The sequence below is a fragment of the Mytilus trossulus genome, chromosome 2 (genome assembly GCF_036588685.1).
Source record: "Mytilus trossulus isolate FHL-02 chromosome 2, PNRI_Mtr1.1.1.hap1, whole genome shotgun sequence".
Lineage (NCBI taxonomy): Eukaryota > Metazoa > Mollusca > Bivalvia > Mytilida > Mytilidae > Mytilus > Mytilus trossulus.
This window is the reverse complement of record NC_086374.1, coordinates 91,298,228-91,326,205: the sequence shown is the minus strand read 5'-3', so window position 1 is coordinate 91,326,205 and position 27,978 is coordinate 91,298,228. Positions and strand designations below refer to the sequence as shown.

At 31.8% G+C, this 27,978-nt stretch overlaps 2 protein-coding genes across 2 annotated transcripts; one reads left to right on the top strand and one right to left on the bottom strand.

Moving 5' to 3' along the window:
• Positions 1-729: 729 nt before the first annotated feature.
• On the bottom strand, positions 730-12,283 carry LOC134705526 (uncharacterized). Its single transcript, XM_063564244.1, has 9 exons — positions 12,229-12,283; positions 9,914-10,056; positions 8,809-8,951; positions 7,898-8,020; positions 6,774-6,887; positions 6,098-6,250; positions 4,322-4,530; positions 1,352-1,516; positions 730-899 (listed from the first exon to the last, which is right to left on the bottom strand). The coding sequence occupies exons 2-9, from the start codon at positions 10,039-10,041 to the stop codon at positions 732-734; spliced, it is 1,203 nt and encodes a 400-aa protein (XP_063420314.1). The 5' UTR covers positions 10,042-10,056; positions 12,229-12,283; the 3' UTR covers positions 730-731.
• A 2,009-nt stretch (positions 12,284-14,292) lies between these two features.
• LOC134708346 (amidase-like) lies at positions 14,293-26,501 on the top strand. The gene is made up of 11 exons (XM_063568803.1): positions 14,293-14,507; positions 15,385-15,498; positions 16,249-16,360; positions 17,184-17,356; positions 19,150-19,289; positions 20,520-20,720; positions 21,250-21,324; positions 22,160-22,322; positions 23,847-23,909; positions 25,036-25,323; positions 25,965-26,501. Exons 1-11 carry the CDS (start codon positions 14,483-14,485, stop codon positions 26,156-26,158), a joined length of 1,548 nt encoding a protein of 515 aa, XP_063424873.1. The 5' UTR covers positions 14,293-14,482; the 3' UTR covers positions 26,159-26,501.
• The last annotated feature ends 1,477 nt before the right edge of the window (positions 26,502-27,978 follow it).

The following is a 27,978-nucleotide window of genomic DNA, read 5'->3' as shown; positions in this document are numbered from 1 at the left end:
AGCTGGTAAGGATAAACACAACTTTTTTTATCAAATATTCTATACAATTTTATTTGATTAATTATTAATACAGTATTCATATATACCATTTTTACACAAATATCATTAAAACAATTTCATACACAATCAACTTCAAATATGAAGTTTGAATCACTTGATTTACACTATGCTATAACAGAAAAAGACAAATTAATAAGGTTCCATCAATTTGTCTGTCATTCAAAACACTTAAACATAATGGTATTGTTTGATGATGTCATAGATGAGACTTTCCAACGTGCAGCATATCCTATAGCACGGATTACACCGATTTCATGCAATGAGTTAGTTTTTCTCATTTTTTTGCGTAAAGTGCCTCCTGCTAAAAAACTTCAAGCGCCTTGTGTGTTTTAGTCTACAGTAGGCCATTCAAATGTACCTGATTTCTAGCAAGTAACATGAACCAAAATGAGAACATAATTGTCAATAACATACACGTGCCAATTTTTCCACACCAGATGCGCATTTTGAAAATTTATTTCTCTTCAGTGATGATCAGGCCCACATATTTGAAAATCTACAGCTTATTGAAAATATGAAATCAAAATGTATAAAAAAAAACGTATAGTCGAAGCTGGAAAAGGAATCATAGCTTTGCACGAGAGAGGTACATTCCGTAATTTTAAATAATTTCAAAACAAGAAAAGAACAGAGATACTACCAACATACATAGGAAATTATTCTATAGCATACTATTTATTAATCATTTTAAGTACTAAGTCACACAAAATCTTGTAGTCATCCTTTGTATTATAAACATTGGCACTCAGTCGACAGTAGGCTTTACCGTCCACGAAGGTAATACATGGAACTATACCATAGTTTACGATGATTTCTACAATACGTCTTTCGCCATCATCCTGTAAATGTTAAAATGAATAATCCGTTCTTTGAAGAAATATTGTCATTAAATCATAAAATATACATATATAAAAATATTATTTTTTGGGCCGAAACCAATATTCAGGATAAAAGAAACCTTACACTCCATCTATGGAAGCGCTCATCTTTATGTCTTTTCACCTTTTTCCGTTTCGTGACAGGAACATGAGTGCTCATGTACCATACAGATATTTAAATAGAAAGTTTAATAATATACCAAAAATTTGTTTACATGTTTGCACATTGTCTTCTCCATTTTGTACTTCTGTTTAATCATTGCCTTTGTAGACTTTCAGGCGTTTGTTTCCTTGTTACGTTTTGTTTTATTTGACAAACGGAATCAAAAGCGAACGTTTTCATATAATTTCAAAAAAATCAAAAAAAATCAAAATATTGTTTTTTATATTATTTAAATTTGAATTCTACGTACAATACTATTCATCGATGATGTTTGCTTTAATTCTGGTAGCCGAACCAATCTCATAAAAGGTGCTTCCATTGATTTTGGTATTTGCAGTTTTTCTGTCTTCCAAGAGGAAGAGAGTAATTCTGTAGATGTGTTCAATAAATCATCAGTATAATCTCTTATTTTTTCCTGTAAAAAATAATGCAGTAAAAAGTAAGATCAGAAAACTACTGAGCTCCGAGGAAAATCCAAAATGGAAAGTCCCTAATCAAATGGCAAAATCAAATGACAATACACAGCAAATGAATGGAGAACAACTGTCATATTCCTGACTTGGTACAGGCATTTTCAAATGTAGAAAATTGTAATTTAAGGTAAGTTGTTAGAAACATACAGTTTCGTATATTAATATATATGTAGGTTGAAAGACTGCCAGTCGTTAAAACATCTTAAACCACAGATTCAGCTTATTGTTTGGGGATATATACAAGGCAATAAATTGGCTAATCAAATTAAATAGAAGTATTTGCGTACTTCTATAGTCGAAAAGCAATGGATAATTTAAAAAACTATTTAAAAAAGTATTAGATCAAAACATTTTAGAATAAATCGTTTGGCACGCATTTTTTTTATTAAAACGTTTCATTGTCATTCCAAATATATTTGTATTACTAATTACAGCTGGTCAATTTTTTCAAAGTTATTCAATTCATTTAAGTTTGATAAAAGGGAGATTGCCAAAAATTTCCTGTCAAACAGTCAAATTAAAAAAAAAAAAATGTATTTGTAAAAGAGAGGCGAAAGATAGCAGAAGGCCATTCAAACACAGAAGTCAAAAATAAACTGACCACGACATGGCTCAAAAAGAAAAAGACAAACAGACAATCAATAGTACACAAAACACAACTGGAAAGCTGAAAACTGGCCAAAACATGCTCCGAAAGTGTGAATGAGTTTTCAATGCTTCCTGGAGACCGAGAAAACGTTCATGCATAACTTTCCAATGGGTTTGGGGAATTAAATTGCTTCAATACTACTTGCAAACATGGATTGATTTGCAAAAAAAAAAAATTACAGCTATTTAAAGTGAAGTAAAAAGTAAAATCACAAAAATACTGAACTGAGAGGAAAATCAAATCGGAATGTCCCTATTCATGGCAAAATTCAAATGACAAAACACATAAAAAACGAATGGACAACAACTGTCATATTCCTGACTTGGTACAGGCATTTTCAAATGTCGAACATGGTGGATAAAAAGACATTAAAGGAATAATCAAAATCGAAAACAAATTGAAAATGCTATTGCCAAAAAAGAAAAAAAAAGATAAAAAAAAACCAAACAACAGTTTACAAAATATGCTAAAAAATTAGCAATATGAACCCAACCAACAAACCCTTGGTGATCTCAGGTCATCCGGAAGGGAAATCAGATTGTACTCCACATGTAGCACCCTTCGTGTTGCTCTTGTTGGTACAATCCCCGTGAACAATCTAATTCGGTAGGTCAGATTTGAGGATTGTGGTAGCCACAATTGGAACATATCCATCGTCATCAGCAAGACAGATGATTCATTACACTCAACAAGCTCGTGCTGGCGTTCGAAAATTTCTAAAGAGGGGATTTCAACACTATCGATTGAAAATATTAGTTAAAAGCTTCATTGTGCGCAGGAACCTTCTATTACGGAAATGCAACCTCTTGAATATCGTTTCTACTTGGATATGTGAACTCCAAATGAAGGCACTGCTTGAGTGCATAGACAGGGATAGTTCATAATTGGGGACCTGAAATCATCTATTTTGTCTCAACCGACTCTCATAAAAATTATCAGTGTCAATCTATGAATAAATGATAGTGTCTCATAAGTCGTTTTCGGCTGGCATCCTTTTACTTAAATGTTAGGTTCTTATGACTTTATGTATATATATATATATATATATATTGATATTGTAATGGATGGTGACACTTTAATAAAATAAATCTTATCTTATCTTATCTTATCTAATAAAACAACAAAAATACCGAACTCAAAGAAAATTCTAAACGGAAAGTCCTTTAACAAATGACAAAATCAAAAGTTCAAACACACCAAACTAATGGAAAACAACTGTCATAATCCTGACTCGGTACATGCATTTCCTTATATAGAAAATTGTGGATTCCACATGGTTTCAATGGCATATACTTACATTTATCTGTGATCTTCTTTGTTTCATGTAAGATTGGATGAATGCCTTTAACATAATCCTCATATTTATTATGTGAGAGAACATACTATATATAGCGGAATGTTCAGTCGAAGGGTAGTGCTAACTTCTTTTATTTCTTCCAAAAAAGCTCATGGATGAATAATGGAACATGTTGGTCAGAAGAGGAGAACAGTTGGTTTCAATGGGAATAGTTATGGTTGGTTTAAAAATAAGTCACACAAAAGTAACAGTTATGTTGTCAATAAATAAAACTAGCATCTTAAAAATGTCATTTTCAGAGAATGCAATGTTTTGTTTGAATCCGAGTGTAAATTTCACAAAATACGATGTGTCTCTCACTATAAAGAAAAGATAATTGTTTCCAAATTGGCTATACTTTGGGTTTTTTATGAGAGAAGCAGAACAAACTCTTTCAATTGATACTTTAGGATGAAGTGGGAAATACTTGTGTAAAAGGTTGAACAGTCAAATGCCTAAATATTATTATGAAGAGGACAGTAACTTAGGATTGTTTAAACTGAAATAGATCTATGGAATATTTTAGTATCCACAACTGAATTAATTGAACCAGTCCTAGAGTAGATATGTTCACAGTAAATTTGAATCTATGCTTTGATTTGATAAAATTCGTGTAAGTTATTTAGAAAGAAGTTTCATTTTAATGACAATGAGGAAATTTTCTGTATGTTTGTAATTATGAATATTAAAAGACTTCATTCAAAACTGCATCGTTTTTTCCAGAAAAATATTAACAGCTAATACATTAACAGATTAACTTACGTAGCCTCCTAGATCTTTATAAAATTGTATTGCCTCCGGTACAACACAATATGGACTATCATCACGTGTTCCTTGTTTGAAAAAATCATTTTGAAAAGTGGTTTTATAACCATGAGATGTGACAGTTGGCCTAACCCAATCTTGATGTTCCTTCTTCACATACAATATCGCACAACCTCGAGGAGTATATAGCCACTTGTGAAGATTTCCTAAATAAATATAGTATGTTAATATAAAGGAATAGATCGATTTCTCAATGTCAAAGTATATGGTTGTTTAATCATATATTATATATTTTCTGACGCCAAACACGCGAAACATTTTTTTTAATTTGATAGATGCTTTTTGTGCTTTTTTGTAAATGTTTGTTTTAAGATTGTAACATAGTGATGACTGCTGTAACCATATTTTGACTATTTTACCCATTATGTGTGTTTGGTTCACACATCGTTGTAAAAATTACGGAATTTGATGCGACTGTCATACAATTGAGAGGTTTAGCGCTATAAAACCAGATTCAATCCACCATTTTCTACATTTAAAAATGCCTGTACCAAGTCAGGAATATGACTGTTGTTTGTTGTTATCCATTTGTTTAATGTGTTTTGTTGGTTGATATTGCCATTAGATTTAAAACTTTCCGTTTTGAATTTTCTTCGGATTTCAGTATTATTGTGATTTGACTTTTTAAGTATATTCATGTTTATATAAATCAGAGAGAAACTAAAAAGAGACACAACAGATGGTACAAAAGGAGAGTTACACATTTATTTTATATTCAAAGATCTATATATCTGTATATAGTTATGTGAAGTGATTTTAGTTACATTATCACTATATTTCATATAATTATGTTTATTGCATTGAACTATTTCGATTATAACTATACCAATTTCTATTTAAGGTTTTAAGCATGACGCAATATTTTTTTATGTGACAAAACTAATTGGAGATTTCATCATCTAATTTCAAAGTAAAAATTTTGATTAAATCCGGCTTGGTGGTATTTTTAAATTTTCTAAAAGTACAAGGATATTAGTTGACCTGAATCTAAAAATGACACACATGCAATCTGAACTGATCTCAAATTTTTGTAACCTGAAATCAACAAGTTACACTTTATTGAAAGGAAAGATGGAAATTAATTCTAAGATTGATAAACCTTTATCATTCTATTTTCTATTTCTGAAAATGGACAGTTTTTTCTCTTTGTGTTGCATTTTTACGTTGAGTCGTTTGTGTTTTCTCTTATTTTTGAGATATTGAGATAAGACGTGGCACGGTACTTGTCTATCCCAAATTCATGTATTTGGTTTTCATGTTACATTTGTTATTCTCGTGGTGTTTTGTCTGATGATTGGTCTGTTTCTGTGTGTGTTGCGTTTCGGTGTTGTGTCGTTGTTCTCCTCTTATATTTAATGCGTTTCGCTCGGTTTTGGTTTGTTACCCCGATTTTGTTTTTTGTCCATGGATTTATGAGTTTTGAACAGCGGTATACTACTGTTGCCTTTATTTCTAAAATCTTCCTACGACGCGATAGAAATTTTTTTAAATAGAATTGCCGTGTCGTTATTTAATCAAACAAGACCAAGTTTTTGAAAATATTTTTTTTTGTATGAAGATAATGACAGTAAGCCGTTTTTAAACACAACTCGTCCTTTATCCAATAACATGCAAGCTGAAGGTTACCGATCTTCGACCAGAAATTGTTTTAACGTTGATCTTCCCCTATTGCGTTGTCTGTGTTTACTTTGCAAACGCATGTTAATATTTTACCTGAATAAAAATCAGCATCAAGCTCCTTCAGATTAAGGGGAATCTGTCCGGGTGCATGTGCTCCGTCTATTAATGTCATTACTCCATATTCTTTACACAAAGGTATTAACTTTTCTAAAGGCATTCTAATGGCTGATTGACTAGTTATGTGATCTGTAAAAAAAAACTCATTAAGAAAGACGAGTTAGAAAGTTAATGAATTTTATTAAACCTTCCGTGATCTACAAAATGCAAGTTATTTCAAAAGCACTTCTGGTACATTACATTTGTTAAGTGTTATTTTCGTTGCTCACTCAAGAAATGTAGTGCAGACCGATAGCAATTATTATTATGTTTAATCTTATTCAGATATTCAAGCCAAAATGAAAGCATTTTTCTTTGTCTTTCATTTGACCATAAAAGATGAAGAACGGCAATAAAAGCGCTGTTTCTTTGCTTTCTCTGTTGTGTATGTGTGTGTCTTGTGTATGTGTTGGTGTGTGTGTGTATGTACTGATTTTGTATCATGGATGGGTACACCATATCCTTTTATTCTATTAAAAATGTACAATTGGAACGAGCTAATGTTTTATTGAATTTCAGTCTCCTCTTCGGTTTGTTTCGATACTTCGACTATTTACCATATTACGGTACAGCAATGAATACTTAAAAAATGTATTTATAATAACCAACAAACCCAGTACAACTACTTTCACATTAGGTTGCTTTTTAAAATATTCCCTATACATTTCAACAACTTCCTCTTCGCTGTTAATTGGAAATTGTAGTGTTAACAAGTCTGTGCGAACACCTAAAACAAATTTCAAATAAATCAGAATATATATCAATAGTCACAAAATTAGTTTATCGATGTTCAAATCTTCTGAGAGTAAATGCTGTTAAAATAAAAACTGCTAACTTTTTATGTACAGTAAAGTCATACTTCTGATTGAAAAGACTCTTATCTTTGATGACATTTTAAAAATGAAAATAGGATACACTCTCAATAAAAAGTAAAAACACAAAAATACTGAACTCCGAGGAAAATTCAAAAAGGAAAGTCCAAAATCAAAAGGCAAAATAAAAAGTCCAAACACATCAAAAGAATGGATAACAACTGTCATATTCCTGACTTGATACAGGCATTTTCTAATGTAGAAAATGCTGGATTGAACCTGGTTGTACAGCTAGCTAAACCTCTCACTTGTATGACAGTCGCAAAGTGAGAGACGGAAAGCCAAAACAATGCAAATAGAAAACAATTGATATTTCCTGATCCCACACAATTTATGATTCTTGTCTATCCAAAGAATATCGTCAAATAATTTTGATGTCATGTTGACATTGATATTTTCCAGGCTTTTATATCAAAATATATAGTATGATAAGTTTTGTCTATTTCAAAAAAAAAACCTGATGCAAACATTTAGTACAGCAAAATGTTTGTCATTAACGTTATTGTTGGATGTCATTCCAACCTATGTTGCTCACACGGTATACTGGTTCCCGGTACTACGTTCCAGGTATTAGCTCATATCCATACTCTCTCACGAGGTTATATTGGTATATGTGTAACATACTTAATATTGAGATCGGGAACCAGTCTACTCACACGGCAATTTCAATCCAAACGTGGATACGTAATACAAAACCCATTGATATTTTGTTAAACTATTGACAGTATTTCTGTATTCATGATCATGAAACCATCAACCAAAATTCTAATTCCATCATAAGTGTCTCGTGGATATTGGAACTTTCAACAGATAAAACAATATTTGACTATCTTTTATTTCAGTTAATAAATGCGTTTTATTTTACCTGCGATACAAGAGAACTGTGCAGTCGCTTCACACGTATTTACGACAGCACGATATGTATTGTCATTATACAAGATGATATCTTCTGGTTTCAGTTTCATTGACTTTAATACTGTATTGACACCTAAAACGATACGTTTCATTTTGGAAAATCTTAGCTACTCCGTGCATTACAAGCAGTAAATTTTTTCACCATAAATTATATTATTTTAAATAAAATATGATATGCATTTGAACATTGATAAGTATTATGATTTTCCGTTCGTATGCGTCGTTTTTGTTTACATTTGATCTTTTTATCATGACAGTTTGAGTTTGTATTGTGCCAGTATGTTAGTAAAAAAAAATATGTAAACTTTTCAAAATTAAACACACAAAGGACTGAATTTATACGAACATTGCTAAAAATCAACGCTCTTCAACTTCATACTTTATTTTACCTTTCAACCCTTTATTTATTCTAGCGTTACTGGTGGGTTTTTTTGTAAACGAAACACGCGTCTTACGCAATACAAAATTTCAATCCTCGTATCTGTGATGAGTTTATTTTCAACTACTGGGTCGATGCCTCTTTTGGGTCCTCAATGCTCTTCAATTTCGTACCTTATTTGGCTTTTGTAACATTGTTTTAGTCGAGCGTCACTGATGAGTCTTTTATAGACGGAACACACACCTCTGACGCAAATACAATCCTGATGTTTATGATGAGTTTATCTACACTAAAGAACACTCATGCTTTCCCGACATATTCGTTACATTTTTAACCTAGTTATCGCCAGTGATTAACATGGTCGAACCGCTTAGTTTTATTTCATAAAACATACAAAAACCACAATGTCAAAAACCTAAAATGAAATGGAATTCTTAACTGAAAAAATAGGTATAACCATTTTCTATGTTATGTTTAGAAACCTGATGTTGTGTTTTGGACAAAAACCAAATCGTCTGGATCAGCATGAACAAACTCTGCAATACAATGTCTTGCTTCGTCTTGTTTTATTCTTCTATTTCTTCGGAACCATAAATCTGGTGAACTGTCCATTTCATCTATAATTCTAAAACACGCGAAGATTTGAGACCATAAAAAAATACAGATTTTAAGTCATTTCTAAAGTGCAAAAATCTTTGAAAAACTTTTTTTCAGATGAGGATTTTCCGTTTATAATAACACCTTGCTCTTCGATTTATGCGACAATGCCACTTTGTTTTTATAAGAAAGCATTTAATGAATTCAAAACTTGGTGTTTTGATTAATTAATGTTACAGTATATATTTTATTTAATGTATAGAAATAAAAGCGGTAAAACAGATACATCAAATATACATTATTCTCCGGGTGCTGGAATTTCTCACTACATTGAAGACCTGTTGGTGACCTTCTGCTGTTGTCTGTTCTATGGTCGGGTTGTTGTCTCCTTTACACATTCCCCATTTCCATTCTCAATTTCATTCAAAGACAGAGCTTAAGCTGTTAATTAAAAATATTTGTATTCGTTTTGTAGATAAAATGAACATCAAATGGGAAGTTTACTCCTGAAAAATAAATATGCCTCTCAGATGTTCTAGTTGTCTGCTTTTTCAGATTTTAAATAGAGAAATGTATGACACAATCATGGAGGTGCGTTGTTAGGAACAAAACGTCTTCTCTGATAATTGCAACCTTGTATATATGTAACCATATAGGTCCTAAAACAGCAGTAATTATTTCACAATGAACGTCTGCAATTTCGTCTATTATCACTTCCATGGGTTTTTTTTAAAACTATATCCCGATTTAATTTGCTAATGGTTTCCAATATAACAAATATGTTTATAATATGATTGTTATATGTAACTGCTGTCAAGAAAACCGAATGAACACTGCAGATATAAGTCACGAGGTAATAAACCCCTTTCATTACATAAATAGACACACTAGGTATTGCTCAAGACTTTTAAAAATGACTTGGTATGAATAGGACAAAAAATGTCATTATTATCAAGTTCATATTAAAAAAAAATCAAATGTTTAAATTACTTTCTTTGAGCTTCCTTTATCCGTCTCGGCACAACCCCGTAAGATCCATGGTTTATGAATGTTACTCCTTCCGTCAGAGGAAACTCCTTTTCCTTCATCTCCTTTCCAAATAAAGGCATCGCATCCATTTAGTTAAGATATATCTGCAAATAATCATTCCATTATATTTTGATATACATTCTTACAGTTTACAGCCTGATATATCTTATCGCCTATCACAAATGAGTTTTCTTTTCTTAATTACGATAGACTAGAGCCCAAATACGTTTAAAATGTGCGTGTTTGACTTCAACATAATGTTTATTCAGAATTTATTGTGGACATTTATTTTTGCGATTATTTAGCATTCGACACACATACGAGATTAAAAATTGCGATTCCAGGATAAGCTGAATACAAATACTGCTATAAAATGTTTATTTGATTTAAAAAAATATATAAAACATATCGCAAAATGGTTTCAATGTACAGTACACTACAAACTAGTAAATGTGTGAAATGGCCTATTTCTGTACTTGACTGTACTGAGTTTTACTCGACCAGTCTGAATTGGTCTGAGTTTTACTCGACCAGTCTAAACTGGTCTGACTTTTACTTGACATTACTCGACCCCAGTCTGAACCATACTCAAATGTACTGAATCGAACTTGACCCTTATCTTTGCCATTTACAATAGACTGAATTATTACTCGACCAGTCTAAAACAGTCTTAACCCATTCTCGACCTGTACTCGACCTATTCCTCCAGTCTAAACCATACTTAACCAAAATTCTGAACAATACTCGACCAGTCTGAACCATACTGGACCAAATAACATCTACTTTTCTTAATTTTTACAATAAATTTCTTTTTAACTGACACTTATAACAACAGCCAACAAAATCAATGAATTGTTTAGCCTTATTAAGACATATATCTATTATAATAATTTTAAATATTTTTTTTATATCATATATTATTTATAAAAAGGGATCAAATTAAAGAAATTTAGAAAATTATTCTCCTGATTAGTGTTGAAGTGTAGAGTATTACCTCTGATTGGGTCAAACTCATGTATAAGATAACACCTGGTCAGAGGTATCAAATTTTAAACAACATTTATTCAAAATTGCAACATCCTGTTTAACTTAAATATCAAGGCCTTTCGATTATACTAGATAAGTAGTGCACGAGTTTTAGAAAATAGGGCTTTCTTTTTACCGTTAAAACACACATGTACTGATTTCATTAAACCATATTAAAGTGCTTTTAGTATGTCATGTCTTTAATTTGACAAAAGCTACTGACATCTAATTGAAATAAAGTTTTACTATTACTTTGGAACACATTTTCAATTTCAAGTGGTTCAAATTCTTTTTTTTTTTAAATCATTTTCTTAATTGATAATATTCAGTTGATAGATACAAAAAATATGTCTAGGTTGGTTAAGACTTGGTCGAGTATGGTTCAGACTAGTCGCGTATAATTCAAACTCGTATAAAATTGTTAAGTAATGGTCGAGTACAAGTTTAGACTGTCAAGTATGGTTCAGGCTACAGTCAAGTATTATCAAATAAATTTCAGGCCAATTCAGACTGGTCGAGTAAAAATAAGTACAGTCGAGTACAGATATAGGCCATTTCAGATTTTTTCTGGTTTGTAGTGGTAGTAAATAATGTTAGATTAAATAGCATGCTCGGATTTTTCATCTCCTGATTTAAAATGGTTTATTTTATGATAATTTTAGGAGAATTGATGATTAACTGACCAAACATCCTCATATTAGTTAAACCTTTATACTAGCATTTACCTCTTTGCATTAAAAATAAGGAATAGAAAATACCCATGAATAAACAAACGCCATCGGTCTACGATAGACAGTATTGCAAAGGAAAAGACGACATGTCAACTATAAGTTCGCAAAAATATCAAACAGAACGCATAAGATTAGACAGCATAACTAATGCATGTTAAGTAAAGACAACCATCGACGATCTCTAGGTTCCTGATTTAGAACATACACATACACAAATAAAGGCAACAGTAGTATACAGCTATTCAAAACTCATAAATTTATGGACAAAAACAAAATCGGTGAAACAAACTAAAATCAAATTAAAATAAGTAATAGAAAAATAAACACAAACGAGTTGAAGGGTTGAATTATATTTGAAGCGTTCATCCTCGCCTCTTCCAATATGTTTTAACGAAAACAAAGGGATATGCGAGAAGATATTTGTCTAAGATTGTCATCTACACAAAAAATAGCTACTTCACAGATTCGTGCAGGTAAGGAAGGGTTGTTTAAAATATGAATTAACCTTAAAATACTTACCTGGCTTCAGATAAAATCTAATAAAGTAAGTGTACAGTTGTTCGACAGTTAATACTTACATTTATGTTATGTAAACAAAGCCCCATGTGATATCTTACTGATTATACATTCTAACTACTAGAATTATCATTTCACACTATTTTCATTTGAATATTTTTTAAAAGGAGAAAGTAAAAGAGATATTACTTTGCCCCTGAAATTGCCAAATAAAACCAAAATAAAAGTATTCAGGACTGTCAAAAATATGTCAATTAACTCATTAAATACACCAGTACTAAAATTCTGTACGACTTGAGCACCAGTTTTAACTAATAATGAACCATCATTGATTCTTCGTCGACTGTAATACCTTTTTTGAATTTAGAAGTTCTCTCTATAAAAACGTGATCCCTTGTATCAACTTTTTGATTTACAGCTCAACACAAAGTTTGAAAATATGTGTTGAATAAATAAGTAAGGTTCATGTGAATCCTTTGGCTAAAATGGCTATGTTTTCAACTAAATATTTATACTGAGTACATTTGAACAAATCTATGTATGTGAAAACGTTTTAGGGCATGGCATGCCCTAGAAAAATAGAGTTCAAATTCATTTTGTTTTAGAAACTAAAATGTAAGCCTAACTGGATTTAACCATACACTCTTTTTCGTTCCTACAAAAGGGTAAACAACTAATATTGGAAAGAAGTTAAAAAATTTCCAAATAGGTTATAATTGCAGTTGATTGCATTGATTGACATGTTTTCTCGTTTGAATTGTTTTACATTGTCATTTCGGGGCCTTTAATAACTGACTATGCGGTATGGGCTTTGCTCATTGTTGAATGCCCTACAGTGACCTATAGTTGTAATTTTTGTGTTATTTTGGTCTCTTAAATGTGAAGAGGTGGAAGCAAAAATTTGGTTAGCTTTCTAGTTCTCAATCTGGGTGTTGTACATTGTATATGTACATGTATCCCATTTGAAATGATTTACAAAAATGTATACACCTTAACGTTATTTGTCTGCCATTACTGGACATCACAAAGGTTCCCCTAAAATTTCAACATCATAATAAAATATCTTGACGCCACAATGGAGAAGTGATTCTTGTATGACCTCAATAGTTCAAGCAAGGCAGATTCCCAGGTCAATCACGAAAGATTTTCAAATAGTGATAAGATGTATTTGCCGCTATTCTAGACCGAATAATCTGTCTCTAGTGTGGGTTCATTTGTCATTCCATATTTTCTTATCATCATTTGGCTATTTTATTTGTGTCCACAAAAAAAAAATAAATATAAAATAGCCAAATGATGATAAGAAAATGTGGGTTCAAATGAACCCACACTAGAGACAGATAATTCGGTCTACTTATGGCTAATCCTGGCTGACCTGGCTGCTTGAACTTTTTGTGATATACAGTAATGAAGGACAAGTAGCGATAAGGTGTATAATTGGTTATATAGTTAATATTTTTGTTATTGTTTGCTGCTTCATAAAAATTAGTGACATATCCTTTTCTTCAAATCAAAAGAAAACAAACTCCATGTAAGAGTTAGGTTACCAAGACCCGAGATAAAAGAAATGGACTAACGTGTTTTCGGATTTAAGATCAACTATTCATTTCACCTTTTCCAAATTTTGACTTTATTATGTTAACGTTTCACTACATACTGACGTCCTTTACTCATTGACAGCTGGGAACCAGAACAAAAGTCTTATTGGCAATCATACCACATCTTCTTTTTTATATATATGGGCAGTAGATACCTGACAATAATTGCAGAGACGAAAAAAGTGCATAGCAAAATCTATTTGGGTTTTTGATTTTGATTTGAATTAAATGAATCAAATGGTTATAATATTACCTAAAAACTTTTCAAGGTACACAAATTTGATAGACAGACAGACTGCACTCAGAGAAAATTTCCGAGTGAAAAAGCAAACATACTAGCCAACTGATCAATTAATTCTTTCTAATACGATTTCCTCTTTGATAGGAAAAGGTAGTCATTTCGACTGGTTTCTCAATTAACAAGACTATAATCCACACATATACGGTTGTACCGATTTAAAGTTCGAGGTCAATGACAAATAGTATTACGAGGATGATCAAGGTAAACATTGCAAAATGTAATAAAAATTGCATTCATAACCATTGGCTAGTCGAATCTGGAGCATTATCCCTGAGTATGCGCTCAATAAATATTTACTACTGACAGATGTAAACTACATTATACTCTTCTACACAAACTATCGACCGAAAAGTACATTATGGCTTCCTCGGATGACACGAAAGGTAAGTGTATTATGTTTATATCAAGGTGTAAGCTGAGGGTATAATCAATTCATTTCTTTTAACTACACACCTATGTTATCTTAATATTAAAGACATTCATAATAATTTATAAGTTTATAATCACCATGCATACGTGCAGCAAATAACGAAGCCAAAATATGACGACGTCGTTGTTTACATTGTATGCATAAATGTATTTGCTTCATTCTGGTTAAGCAGGCGAAATAAGAATGCACGAATTGCTTTTAATTAAAGAAGTGCACACTGACAGATGGAAATAGATTATAAGATGCATGGAAACTCGTCCCATTAGCAAACTCATATATATAAAAAAATATATGAAGATGTGGTGTGAGTGTCAACTCTCCATCCAAATAACAATTTATAAAAGTAAACCATTATAGGTCAATGTACGGCTTTCAACACGGAGCCTTGACAGTCACTTATGTTTTATATCTGACCAAAGCAATCATCGAACTTAAGGAGGCTCGCGGGTATAAAAAATTCAGAAAAAAATCAAACATTTATTTTTCATTACAAGTTTTAAAAATTACCTTAAGAAATTGTTACTTTATCATATGGTTAAAAAATCATTCCACAAAATCAATACGTGTTGGCCCCAGGTGACTTTTAAAATATAGATATCATTGAAAAATCTCCAAATTATCTCCCTTTGGTGTAAAAATGCCATTTTTTGGCATTAAAATTGAAATATCTTTTTTAACTCATCGGTGACCTATATTTTATATTGTTGTTTTCGAATGAGCTGTACAAAAACTAAATAATTAAGATATTAAGGAAAGCAAAAATAGGAATATGGCATCATATCTAAACATTTTAACATTTAAATTATTATAAAACTTTTTGATTTATTTAGTTGCAGATTTGTATAAAAATCCTGTAGTAAAATTACCTCATATCAACGAACTAAAAGAAATAGATGCAGAATTAAGATTGAAGTCATCAGACGAGGAAATAGATTTTGTACACGGTATTTGCACATTTCTTTATTTTAGTTGTATATCATGGGTTATATTTAGTTTTCTTTTTAACCTCTATGTTATTTAATAAAAATAATTTCACGACTGATTGATCTTTGCGTTAACTACGATTTTAATACAGGTGTTACACGTAGAAATTGCTCACTATGCTCACTGCTTATCATCGTTAGAATGGCGATCGCATTGTGATTGATTTTACTGTTTGGAATATCAATTCCTTAATTCCATGTAAAAGACATGCAAATACTAGCGTTAATCATCTCAGTTTTTTTAATTATATTTCGCTATTTTTAATTAAATTGCAATGCTTTTTTTTCTCCCATGATATCAGTATTGTACTTTTACATATTCAGATTCCTAAATTATTTGAACCTTATATTATCATACATAACATTTCGGTGTTGAAATGAATATCAATAATGTGGTCATTTTTATAAATTTCTTGTATTACAAAACTTTGAATTTTTCGAAAAATTACGGATGTTCTTACCCCAGGCATATATTACCTTAGCTGTATTTGGCACAACTTTTTGGAATTTTGAATTCTCAATGCTTTTCAACTTCTTACTTGTCTGGCTTTATAAATATTTTGATATGAGCGTCACTGATGACTCTTGTGTAGACGAAACGCTTGTCTGGTATACTAAATTATAATCCTGGTACCTTTGATAACTATATAATGTAACTTCTTTTGCAATCTGCAATCGTATATCTTACTTAGCTATACATGATCATTGTAGAGCATTTGAAGGATGTGATCAAGGCTTACCAGAGGGTAAATGAGCTAATTGAACCACAACTTCCTGTAAAATATCCCCGAACCCCCGGATTTAAATCAGATGACGATGCCTGGTAAGTGATATTGCTCCTGAATATTAGGATGGATCGCTCTGACTCACACATAGGATTCAAAACACTATACACTACTTAAATCAACTACAGTTTGATTGTGTGGTTGCATTTTTATATAACAGATAAATGTTTTATAAGCTGTTCCGATATACAGTGGTTCAGGACTTCAAATATTTTAACACTTTATGGGTTGATCTAAAATGCAAATAAAAGTAAACAATGAACGTGGTTTTTAAATTTGATATATGTTTTTTTGTGCTTCCTGGTTAAATATTTGTTTGTTTTTGTTCTTATTGAGATTGTGACACAGTGATAACCGCTTTACCCATATTTTTGCAATTTTATTATGTATGTTTCGACTCTTGTACCAGTATAATGTTTAGCGCTATAAAACCCGGGTTAATCCATCATTTTCTACATTTGAAATTACCTGTACCAAGTCAGGAATGTTTCAGATGTTGTCCCTTCGTTTGATGTGTTTTATCATTTGATTTTGCTATTTGATTAGGGACTGTCCGTTTTGAATTTTCCTCAGAGTTCATTTAAAAAAGAAGATGTGGTATGATTGCCAATGAAACAACTCTCCACAATTTTATGTGATATTACTTTTCTCGTCATAATCAAGGTTATCAACTATTATATGATCGAGTTCGCAACCATACAGTAAGAATCAAAATACGATACCAAAAACATATTCAATACTCTTTCCCCGCGAAAAGACTTAAAACCTGTAAAAAATATATACTCATTTTCTTTGTAAAAGGAAGGCTACCGTTTAGACATCTTATGGATAGTTGATATTAAATAATAGAATTTTACAAAGGTATTGGAAATGTGAGGTTAAAGGAACGTCGACAGGTAAACTGGCAGGTAAGATGATTGGCATCAAAGACAATGTAGCTGTTGCTGGAGTACCAATGATGAATGGATCTAAAATACTAGAGGGATACACACCGGAGTTTGACGCAACCATCATCACCAGAATACTTGATGAAGGTTCGTGGTATAGTATTCTTTATAGGAATACATACGTATTATTCTAACATGACGTCCTTCAAACGCTTTGAGTACACACCCGTGGTAAAATTTGAATATATTGCATGGGCTGTTCCGATCGTACTCCCACGTCATATGCTTTTTTATGAATGATTTTCGCGACGTCATAAAACGATGACGTTAGTATATGAGCATTTTACGGGAAAATACACGCTTTCAAATCCGAAAATCATCACAACATGGAAACATAAACAAACGATGCTAAAATGTGTTATAAGCCACCTTTGTTGAAACATTTAAGACATATAAGTAAATTATTATTTAAATTAATTAAAAGCTATCTATATGCGTTATTTTAAATAGTTTAAGCATGTCACTAATTCAGTTTGCTCCGTTCTTTTACGCCAATTTGATAGCGGCGTTTATTTATGGGAATGGCAAATATTTGCCTCCACCTAGAGCGCTTCGACCCAAAAGAATTGCCGTATTTGACCTATTAGAATCGAAATAATTAATGGGGGCTTGAATATATCTAGATTTTACCACGGGTTGTCCCTTTATGCCGATTATAGTTCCGTTTTATTAACAAAATAGGGAGAGCAACCATAAATTATTGTTATTTAGGATCCAACAGCCTCAACTATGTAAACATACTTCACAGATGAAAAAAAAAACCACAATTTACTACAAATTCAACCAAATGAACATACAAATCTAACAATAAAACAAACAATAAAGTATCGTAGTTGAGAGTACATACATGATAAAACATCAAACTTTATATCAGTAGTATCTTTACAAATTTTAAGTGAATTACAAGAAAAAAACATGAAATTTTCCCCACTAAAGCTATTTATTTTTATAGGTCTCAACCAGCCAGTATGGGTTATATTCATATCTGACGATTGCTTTGAAATTATGAATTCATCTTTTATTTCATAATTGTTTTGAATTGTTACATCGGCATAATTGCTGTCTTCAGAATTTTTTCCTATAATAGATTTTTTTTAACAGAATAGTCATCTGATGTGACATTTTTGATTTTTTTCGTGGTAACGGTGGCCATCATGCACATCTCAAAGTCCACTGCACAACTTATCATGGTGGTCCTTATCATAGTAGAGCTTCATCAGCATTGGTCCATTGGATTCTGAGATTTGTGTTGCTCAGTCTTTTGTTTTCTATGCTGTGTTTTGTGTACTGTTGTTTGACTTTTGGTCATATTGATTTTTTTATATCGTCAGTTTATTTTCGACTTGTGAGTTTGTATGTACCCTAGGTATCTTTTGCTTCTCTTTGAAATAAATCGAGGTTATTGTATAAAGTAAATGCTTGAAAATATGTAAAATTAGTGGCTACATTTTTTTGAATTCTCATTAAGTAAAACTCTTTACGATTAATTTAACTGGTTCGATGCCACTTCTGGTGGACGTTTCGTCTGCGAGGGTATCACCAGCCCAGTAGTCAACATTTCGGTGTTGACATGAATATCAATAATGAGGTCATTTTTGTAAATTTCCTGTTTACAAAACTTTGAATTTTTCGAAAAATTAAGTCCTTTCTTATCCTAGTCATAAATTACCTTAGCCGTATTTGGCACAACTTTTAGGACTTTTGGATCTTCAATGCTCTTCAACATTGTACTTGTTTGGCTTTATAAATATTTTGATATGAACGTCACTAATGAGTCTTATGTAGACGAAACGCACGTCTGGCGTACTAAATTATAATCCTGGTACCTTTGATAACTATTGACAGAAGTGATCTTTAAGTCACTATTTTGTATTTATAAGGTGGAATTATTGCTGGAAAAACCGTCTGTGAAGATATGTGTTTCAGTGGTAATAGTTGGACATCTTCCTCTGGACCAGTTAAAAATCCTTTTAACAACAGACTTTCCGCTGGTGGGTCTAGTTCCGGTAGTGCTGCTCTGGTAAATAATTCTAACTTTTTTCTAACATAATGTGTTACCATTTACAGTTATCAAATGGCGGCAAAAGAGGAATATTTATTATTTTAGAATTGTTTTTACCAGTGAAAGACCGATTCCTAACTGTCATGCATTCTCAGCACTATTTGGTTTATCAATATCTTTCAGTATGGACATACAATTGTGACTAGGGCTTAATTGTAAAATGAATTTACATATATCATCGAGTTACTTGTTGCCTCTTTATGTTGGAATGTACTTACCGGAGATATTACAAACAAGTTCTTGAATATTAACAAACACTGTAACTTGCTCAGACATAGCTAACATGTTTAAATCCTGCTTTGTTAAGAATCACAAACCAAAAATTCTCTGAAACTGACATTATCAAGATACTCGATTTATTGATTGACAACATATTTGTTACGTATGGAGGATGTGTTAATCAACAGACTGTCGGAATTTCAATGGGAACCAATTGTGTCTTCTTATCGCCGGATTGTTTTTTTATTATTATGAGACTGACTTCATACAGGAACTTCATAGGAAGAAAGATAATAAGTTAGCAATATCCTTTAACTTTACGTTCCGCTATATAGATGATGTTCTCTCACTAAATAATACAAACTTTGGTGACCACGTTGAACGAATATATCCCATTACACTGGAGAGAAAGGATACTACAGATACAGTCAAGTCTGCCTCATATATTGACTTACATCTAGAAATTGACAATGAGGGTTGGTTGAAAACAAAACTTTACGACAAAAGAGATGATTTCAGCTTCCCAATTGTGAACTTACCATTTCTATGTAGCATCATTCCAGCATACGTATTACTAGTATATATCTACCAATTGATACGATATACCCGGGCTTGTATTTCTTATCATGATTTCTTTGATAAGGATTGCTTCTCACAAGGAAGCTATTAAACCAAGAGTTCCAAATATGTTGGTTGACTGTTAAAAAAACATGGACAAAGATGTGAATCTGATCTCATGTTTGATTAAATATGAACAGAAACGAATATGTAAGATTCTCTGGAAAATTTGACATGCAGACTGCAACGACAAATAGGTACTGCACCTAACACATTTTGAAGTTCTGCAAGTTGAAAGAGAATAATTTTAACGTTCTATAATTGTTGCTAAACCGATTTATTATGAGAAATGTATGATACTCATGCAGGTAAATATAGTGTTTTATTATTTTTGGTAACTCTTTACAACAGTTAGCTAGAAAAGAAATTGATTTGGCTATTGGGGGAGATCAAGGAGGATCCATTCGAATTCCATCCAGTTGGTGTGGAACTGTTGGATTGAAACCTACTTTTGGGTTAGTGCCGTATACAGGAATAGCATCAATAGAAACAACAATCGATCATACTGGACCAATGGCAAGAACAGTCAAAGACTGCGCTTTACTTTTGGAGGTATAGTTCTTTTTTAAGATATAAATATGTACACACATAAACTGATATGTATTTATAATTAAACATGTATATAACTAACCACGTTCTAGAGGGTAACAGTACTATATGGAACGTTAAGAAGCCGGCATATGTATCTCTCACATATTTAAAATTGAAATAGACTTATATATATCTTCATATATATAAGAAGGTGTGGTATGAGTGCCAATGAGACAACTTTCCATCCAAATAACAATTTATAAAAGTAAACAACTATAGATCAAGGTACGGCTTTCAACACGGAGCTAAGGCCTAATATATCATGTACTGTACTACAACTCTAGATTCTACTATACCGTATAGTTGCTAATAAAAAATGCCCCGTCACAACAATTCAACAATTTAGAAAAAAAACCTACAGCCTGAGTTATACTACAACAATAAATGAAATACAATTTTAACACATAGTTACCACTGTATCACAGCTTCTTATGAGAGTGCACATAAATGATCTACTTTATTTCTAATTTGTTATATTCAATCATTATAGGTGATAGCTGGTTATGATGAAGGTCGTGACCCAAGACAGATACCGAACATAGAAATTCCGACTTATTCTCAAATGGTAAGTTACTAATGGTTAACATTCAGTATTTAAATTTGATAAAATGTATACTTGATTCTTTGATGAACTAATGCAGACAGAATGATAAATGGTTTATGGTTGAACATGTGCTGCGAATGATAAACGCATTTCTCTACTTTTAACCATATTAACAGATAGCAGTCTAAAGGCAGTGTATTATTTACTTCTTGATGTTAATGTCTGTAATATCTGCTTTGTTTATTGTTTTGTTTTACATCATACAGGTTTTCACATGATTCACATTTAGTCATGTCGGGCTGTGCCTTTTATAGCTGACTTTACATTATAAGTTTTGTTCATTGTTGAAGGCATACGACATACATTTGTAATAAGGATAAAATTAAGATTCTTGTCTTGCAATCTATTAAAAAAATCAGCTTTAAAGTTTAATAAATATGAACATTGAAATTCTAACAAAACTACTGTCCAAATTCTAAGTTTAATTCAAAAAGGAAGAAAATAATAAAAATTGACAAAACCAAAGGCTCGACTATTTACGGAACGACTGAAAAGCAATTGTCATAATCTTGACTTGATACAGGTATCAACATGGTATTGGTGTCGGTATCATTGAAAATTTATCTCACAAATAATAAGTCCTATATAGTAGTGAGGATTGATGTGAATGCTTGCCTTTTACATTCTATCATGGTGTTATCAGATTTTTGTTTAACTCAATGGCTTCGATTGGCATTTTCTTTCTCTTTTCTTTTTATCTAGATAAACTGTGAAATGCTGCATGTTTAACATCGAGCACCATTTACAAAATACATTGCAATTATTTTATGCTATTTTTTGCCTCTATTCTTTTTAGGTAGATGATGGAGTCAAAGGCTTAAAAATTGGTTTAGTAAAAGAAGGTTTCTCATTCAAACAAATGGAAGAAGATGTAGCCAAGCTAGTAAGGGAATCTGCAATCAAACTGACCGGGGCTGGTGCTACTGTAGAGGATACATCCATACCAATGCACGATGATGGTATACATACATATAAATATTACAAATAAATTTGAGGATGGAAACCCTTGCTATGTTGTGTTTTCCCTTTGAAAAACATAAAACGAAATTAGTTGCTGTTGAGGTTAATATCTCATAGCATTATTTGTAAATGAAACTTCGACTGTTTCATCATTGATACCTTAAGTTTTGTCCGATGACCAACTAACGCATTAATAAAAGACATGTATTGACAATAATTTTTATTTTACATAAAATAATGTATATCTTATAAAACGTATTAATAAGGTGATAATCGAAGTGAAACATACCAAAAGTTGATGCGCTACACACATTTTATTCTATCAGCGTTATCAAGAAAACTAAAAACGAATATTTAAAAAAAACGCTATTTAAGGAATGACTGTAATAGTTTTATATATATGAAGCAATGCAGAAAATAAATACCGTTTTCAAGGAGTAAATCGTGAAAAATACGTTACTAAGTTATTCATAGATACATTGGACCAATTTATCAAAATAGCAATACACAGTAGCATTAGCATTTCATCAAATTTGCTTTGCAAGATTTAGTATTGATACTTTTAGTTTTTAGCTTGAATAAACATTTAACGAGATATTATCTTACACCTTATGATGTTTTAAATTTACTTTAAAGTACAGATTTCGACATTAGAGTGTAGGGATAAATGGTGTCTATATGCAAGCAAACTACTACGGACTTTGAGCTAATTTCCAATAACTGGGAGCGTTCTTTCATATGATATTTTTTAGCATTGTTTGATTGGCAGTTAATTTTGCTGTCTGTTGTATTTTTATATAGAGTTCTGTCGAATAAGTTCCAATTTTATTGGTGTTCTTCCCATTTGCTATTTCACTGAAAAAATAAAAATTATGTTATAGGTTTACAGATTCTTGATTATTGTTAAATGCCGTATATCGAACTGTTGATTTTGATTTATTTTATTGTTGGTTTATTCTCTTTTGGTCTACACCCCACTTTCCCTTTTGTCTCTTACTTTCAAGTAAAAAATTTAATATGCAACGATTTTCAGATAAGATATTTTAACAAAAACAATTATCATTGTTATTTGCTTTTAAATGTGATATATAAGATGAATATTAAAGATAGATTTCTTGCAAAATGATTTTTCGGATCGAATGTCATCCTTTTTTGACTTTTTCGTTTAATAAAACCATCATATATAACAGGTTTAAACCTTTTAATGCAAATAGAGCCTTAAGTCTACTGTTCAAAAGACTTACCACAGTTCATCAAGACCTGTCAATTATCGTCCTTCTCAATTCATACGTACAATCTGAAAGTTTATCTAGACCTTCCAATCTCCTCTATCTTAGCAGTTTTGCTTTTCACTATTTTTGACGTTTGATTTAGGATCATTTAGGTAAACATTTGATTATTGCTCCCTGGGTATCTTCTACCCCTCCCCTTTTTTTAATCTTGGTGTGATGTGTAAAAACCATTCAAATCCATATCCAGTTACATAAAGCAAAATAAAATATATCAAAGATGATACTTAACAGGTTTAGCAATTTGGACACCAGCAACCTTTGAAGGAACATACAAGTGTATGGTGCAAGGAAATGGTATGTACATATATGTTTGGGAAAATCACGAAATTATAGATGAATTAACAGTGAATTGTAAAACCATTTTTAGATTTGGTGCGAAGTGTTTTCTTGATTGACATTCACCAGGAACGCGTCAAATCAATATAAATGGTCAACTAAGCTTTAGGGTGTATAACTCATCATCCAAGTCTTTAAAATACCAAGAATGAATAAATACAATATAAAGTTGAAAGAAAAGAGAAAATTACCTTAAAAAGTAAAGAATACAGACACAAAGGAACCCATCAACACCTCTTTTAAGCCTTTAAGTTAGACGAGAATTCTTAGCACAATAACAAGTAATATGCCTTCGCCTGAAAATTACAATGCTAGACAAAAATAATGAAAACAACAGTTTTTAGATTTCCTGCTTTCGAAGCGCTTTTCTTGATTCACCTTCATCAGGAACGCTCAAAACGGAAAATTTGAAAGCCAGAGATGTATAGGAACCGAAACAGTTAAAGAGATATATGACCAAAAAGAATCTAACATAATATCAAAATCTAACTGGTCAACCAAGCTTTTGGGTGTAGAACTCATCATCTTAGTCTTAAGATATGTATGCAACATTATCGCTATTTTGTGCATTTTTCCTTTGATCTTTTTTTGTGATAATTTTCATATCATGCTTCTCGCTTGATATGGAAAAATTATTGCTAGAAACTAAGAGGCCACGTGGCGTTGCTAACGAAATTGACATTGAAATTGACAACGTCGTCATAGGTGAAATAGCGATAAACAGATTATCATTGGTCATCTCAACTCGATTGCTTTTCTCACTTTCGCTGTACCAGCTCAAGCGAGAAAATCAATCTCGTTGAGATAATCAACGATAATCTATAAATATCGATTGGAGTTTTAAACGAAAATGATAACAGGGTATCGTAGAGAAAGGCAAATATTACCATACATAAATGATATTGAGAGTAAAAGCAGAAAAGGTTAGTAAAAAAATATATGGAAAAAGTATACAACTACGAACAACAATATACATCCAATCTACTCGAAATAATTAAAAGGAGACCAACTAGTATTCCTTTAATATTCTACTGTACAAATCATACAGATACTTATTGTTTATGCTTCATTTTACCAAACACAGGTGCTGGCTATCACTGGAAGGGACATTATCCTACTTCTATGCAGGAAGCGCATGCTCGGGGATTTGCCACAAGGCCACATGACATGTCATTTGCCCTCAAGCTGGTTGTTATAATAGCTGAGTATATCAGCAAAAATTACCAGAATAAATTTTATGCCAAAAGTTTGAATCTCACAAACGTACTCACGATGGCATACGATGAAGCTCTGAAAAAATACGATGTATTGATTATGCCAACATTGCCAATGAAACCACTTCCACTACCAACTGAAAAAGATGATTTGCACGGTTTGTATTTAATTAAACTCTTACTGACATATCTGTCATTCTTATGTTGGAAAATGTGTCAGAATTTAACCACTATTCTAAATAAGGGGAAACTAGTACAATACTGACTAGATATATAAATAATTAAAGATCAAGCTACCTTAATATGTTGGCTTTAACCTGGTTTTATCGATAGTTAAACCTCTCACGTGTATGACATTTGCATAAAATGGATTTTATTGATGTATGAACAAAACAAACAGACATAGTAGGTAAAAATGTCAAAAATAGGTGTACGGCAGTCAACATTGTGTTATAATCTTAATCACTACAAAAACGAGCAAATATGCCGATATTCATATCTGTTAGATTAATAAATTTAAAGATGTTTTCGAACTAAAAATGGATTATGATGATAAAAAAAGAGACTGACGAAATCATTGAAAAATAATAACCCAAATAAACCAGTCGTTATATTTCACTCACTTCGACCGCTGTATTTGGAGGACAATGACCGTAACCCCCTTACGCTATAATCAGTATTTGAGTTAGAAAAAACTAAAAAACGACGGAAATACAAGCACCAATCAACAAAAAAAAACATTTCATTCAACGTTGTCTTCTATACATTTATTAATAATTGATATTATTATTCAAAACAGAAATAATCCGTCTTACATTTGATATGATCAAGAATACAGCACCATTTGACTCAACTGGACACCCTGCTTTGTCAATAAATGCCGGATTTTCCGAAGGACTTCCAGTTGGAATGATGATTATTGGGAGGAAATTTGATGAAGCAACTGTTTTGAAAGTGGCAAGGGCATTCGAGAAAATAAGGGACGGAAAATAAACGAGACAAACACTATTAAGCAATTAGTTTTCTCATTACATTTTATTCTTCATTTATGACAAATATTACACATTCTATAAATATTTATGACATAAATATTTGATATTGCTATATTCAGTTACCTGCTTTAATACAAGAAAATATATATTTTTTATTTTGTCATACAATGAATACGATACACGCAATGAGTGTGAATACACATTGCTACAGAGTAAACGCGTGATCTCTGTACATAACTAGCTATTGTCTTTTCATATTAATCAGTAGCATTTATCTATATTTTGATATATTTGAAATAATGTTTCTAGTCTATAAATAAAATAATAAAAAAAACTAAAATATTTCCGATGTTTTCAGTCTTAATCTATGATAGTGTCTTTTTTCTTTTTCTTTTACTTTTTGTATTGTTGTACATATTCCACTAATCATGAATAGTAGGAATCTAGATCGTCCAGTCATAGTTCTTAAATATCCTTCTGTACATTGGGATTCAAGGTAGAACAGTTTTCAGTTACGACGAAGACACAAATTATGACGAAAATATTCAACAACTAAGGTTGAACTTGTGTGGATTTGGCAATTTTTAGCTTTTTCCCGGACATCTCGCTACGGGAGTGTTGAAGTCTTTATCATCCACGGGTTTTTTTCAAAGTTGATGTTTTTTCCTGAAATTGTTTAGCATTTCACAGCGGTATAATACTTTTACTTTAACTATTCATCCCTTATTTTTATGAACTCTGTATTAACGTTGTATCATAGATCAAATTCATTCGTTCAATTTTCCTTTGTGTTACTACGTTTTTTGATTGAGTTAAGCCATTCCAATTGATATTTTCTAGTATGTTTTTCTATGTTGTTATGGTACACTATTGTTTCAGATAAGGGAGAAGGTTTGGTAGATCTACCATTAAAGCGTTTAATCTCGCTGCAAGCCTTAGCCGTATTTGGCACAATTTTTTTGAATTTTGGTTCCTCAATGCTCTTCAAATTTGTACTTGTTTGGCTTTATAACTATTTTGACCTGAGCGTCACTGGAGATTCATATGTAGACGAAATGCGCGTCTGGCGTTACGTATTGAATTAGAATCCTGGTACCTTTGATAACTATTTACACCTGTCCTAAGTCAGGAAGCTGATGTTCAGTAGTTGTCGTTTGTTCATGTGTTTCATAAGTGTTTCTCGTTATATATAGATTAGACCGTTGTTTTTACCTCGTTTGAATGGTTTAACACAAGTCATTTTTTGATGCCCTTTATAGCTTGCTGTTCGGTTTGAGCTAAAGCACCGTGTTGTAGACCGTATCTTGACCTATAATGGTTTACATTTTTTTTAAATTTTATTTTGACTTTGATGGAGAGTTGTCTCATTTCACTGATGAGTCTTTTGAAGACAAAACTCGCATTAGGCGTTATCACAAAATTTAATCCTGGTATCCATGATGAGTTTATTTACTACCGCTGGGTCGATGCTACTGCTAGTGGAGTTTTAATTCCCCAAGGTATCACCAATCCAGTAGTCACCACTTCTGTGCTGACATGAACTATCATTGATATGGTCATATTTATAAATTAACTGTTTACAAAAAAAAAATGATTTACTTCCTCAGGAATAGATTACCTGAGCTGTATTTGGCAAAACTTTTAAGAATTTTGGTCATCAATGCTCTCCAATTTCGTACTTTATTTGGCTTTTTGAACTTTTTTGGATTCGAGCGGACTCACTGATGAGTCTTTTGAAGACGAAACGCGCGTCTGGCGTTATTACACAATTTAATCCCGGTATCTATCATGAGTTTATTTGCACTCCCCACATCTTCCTAT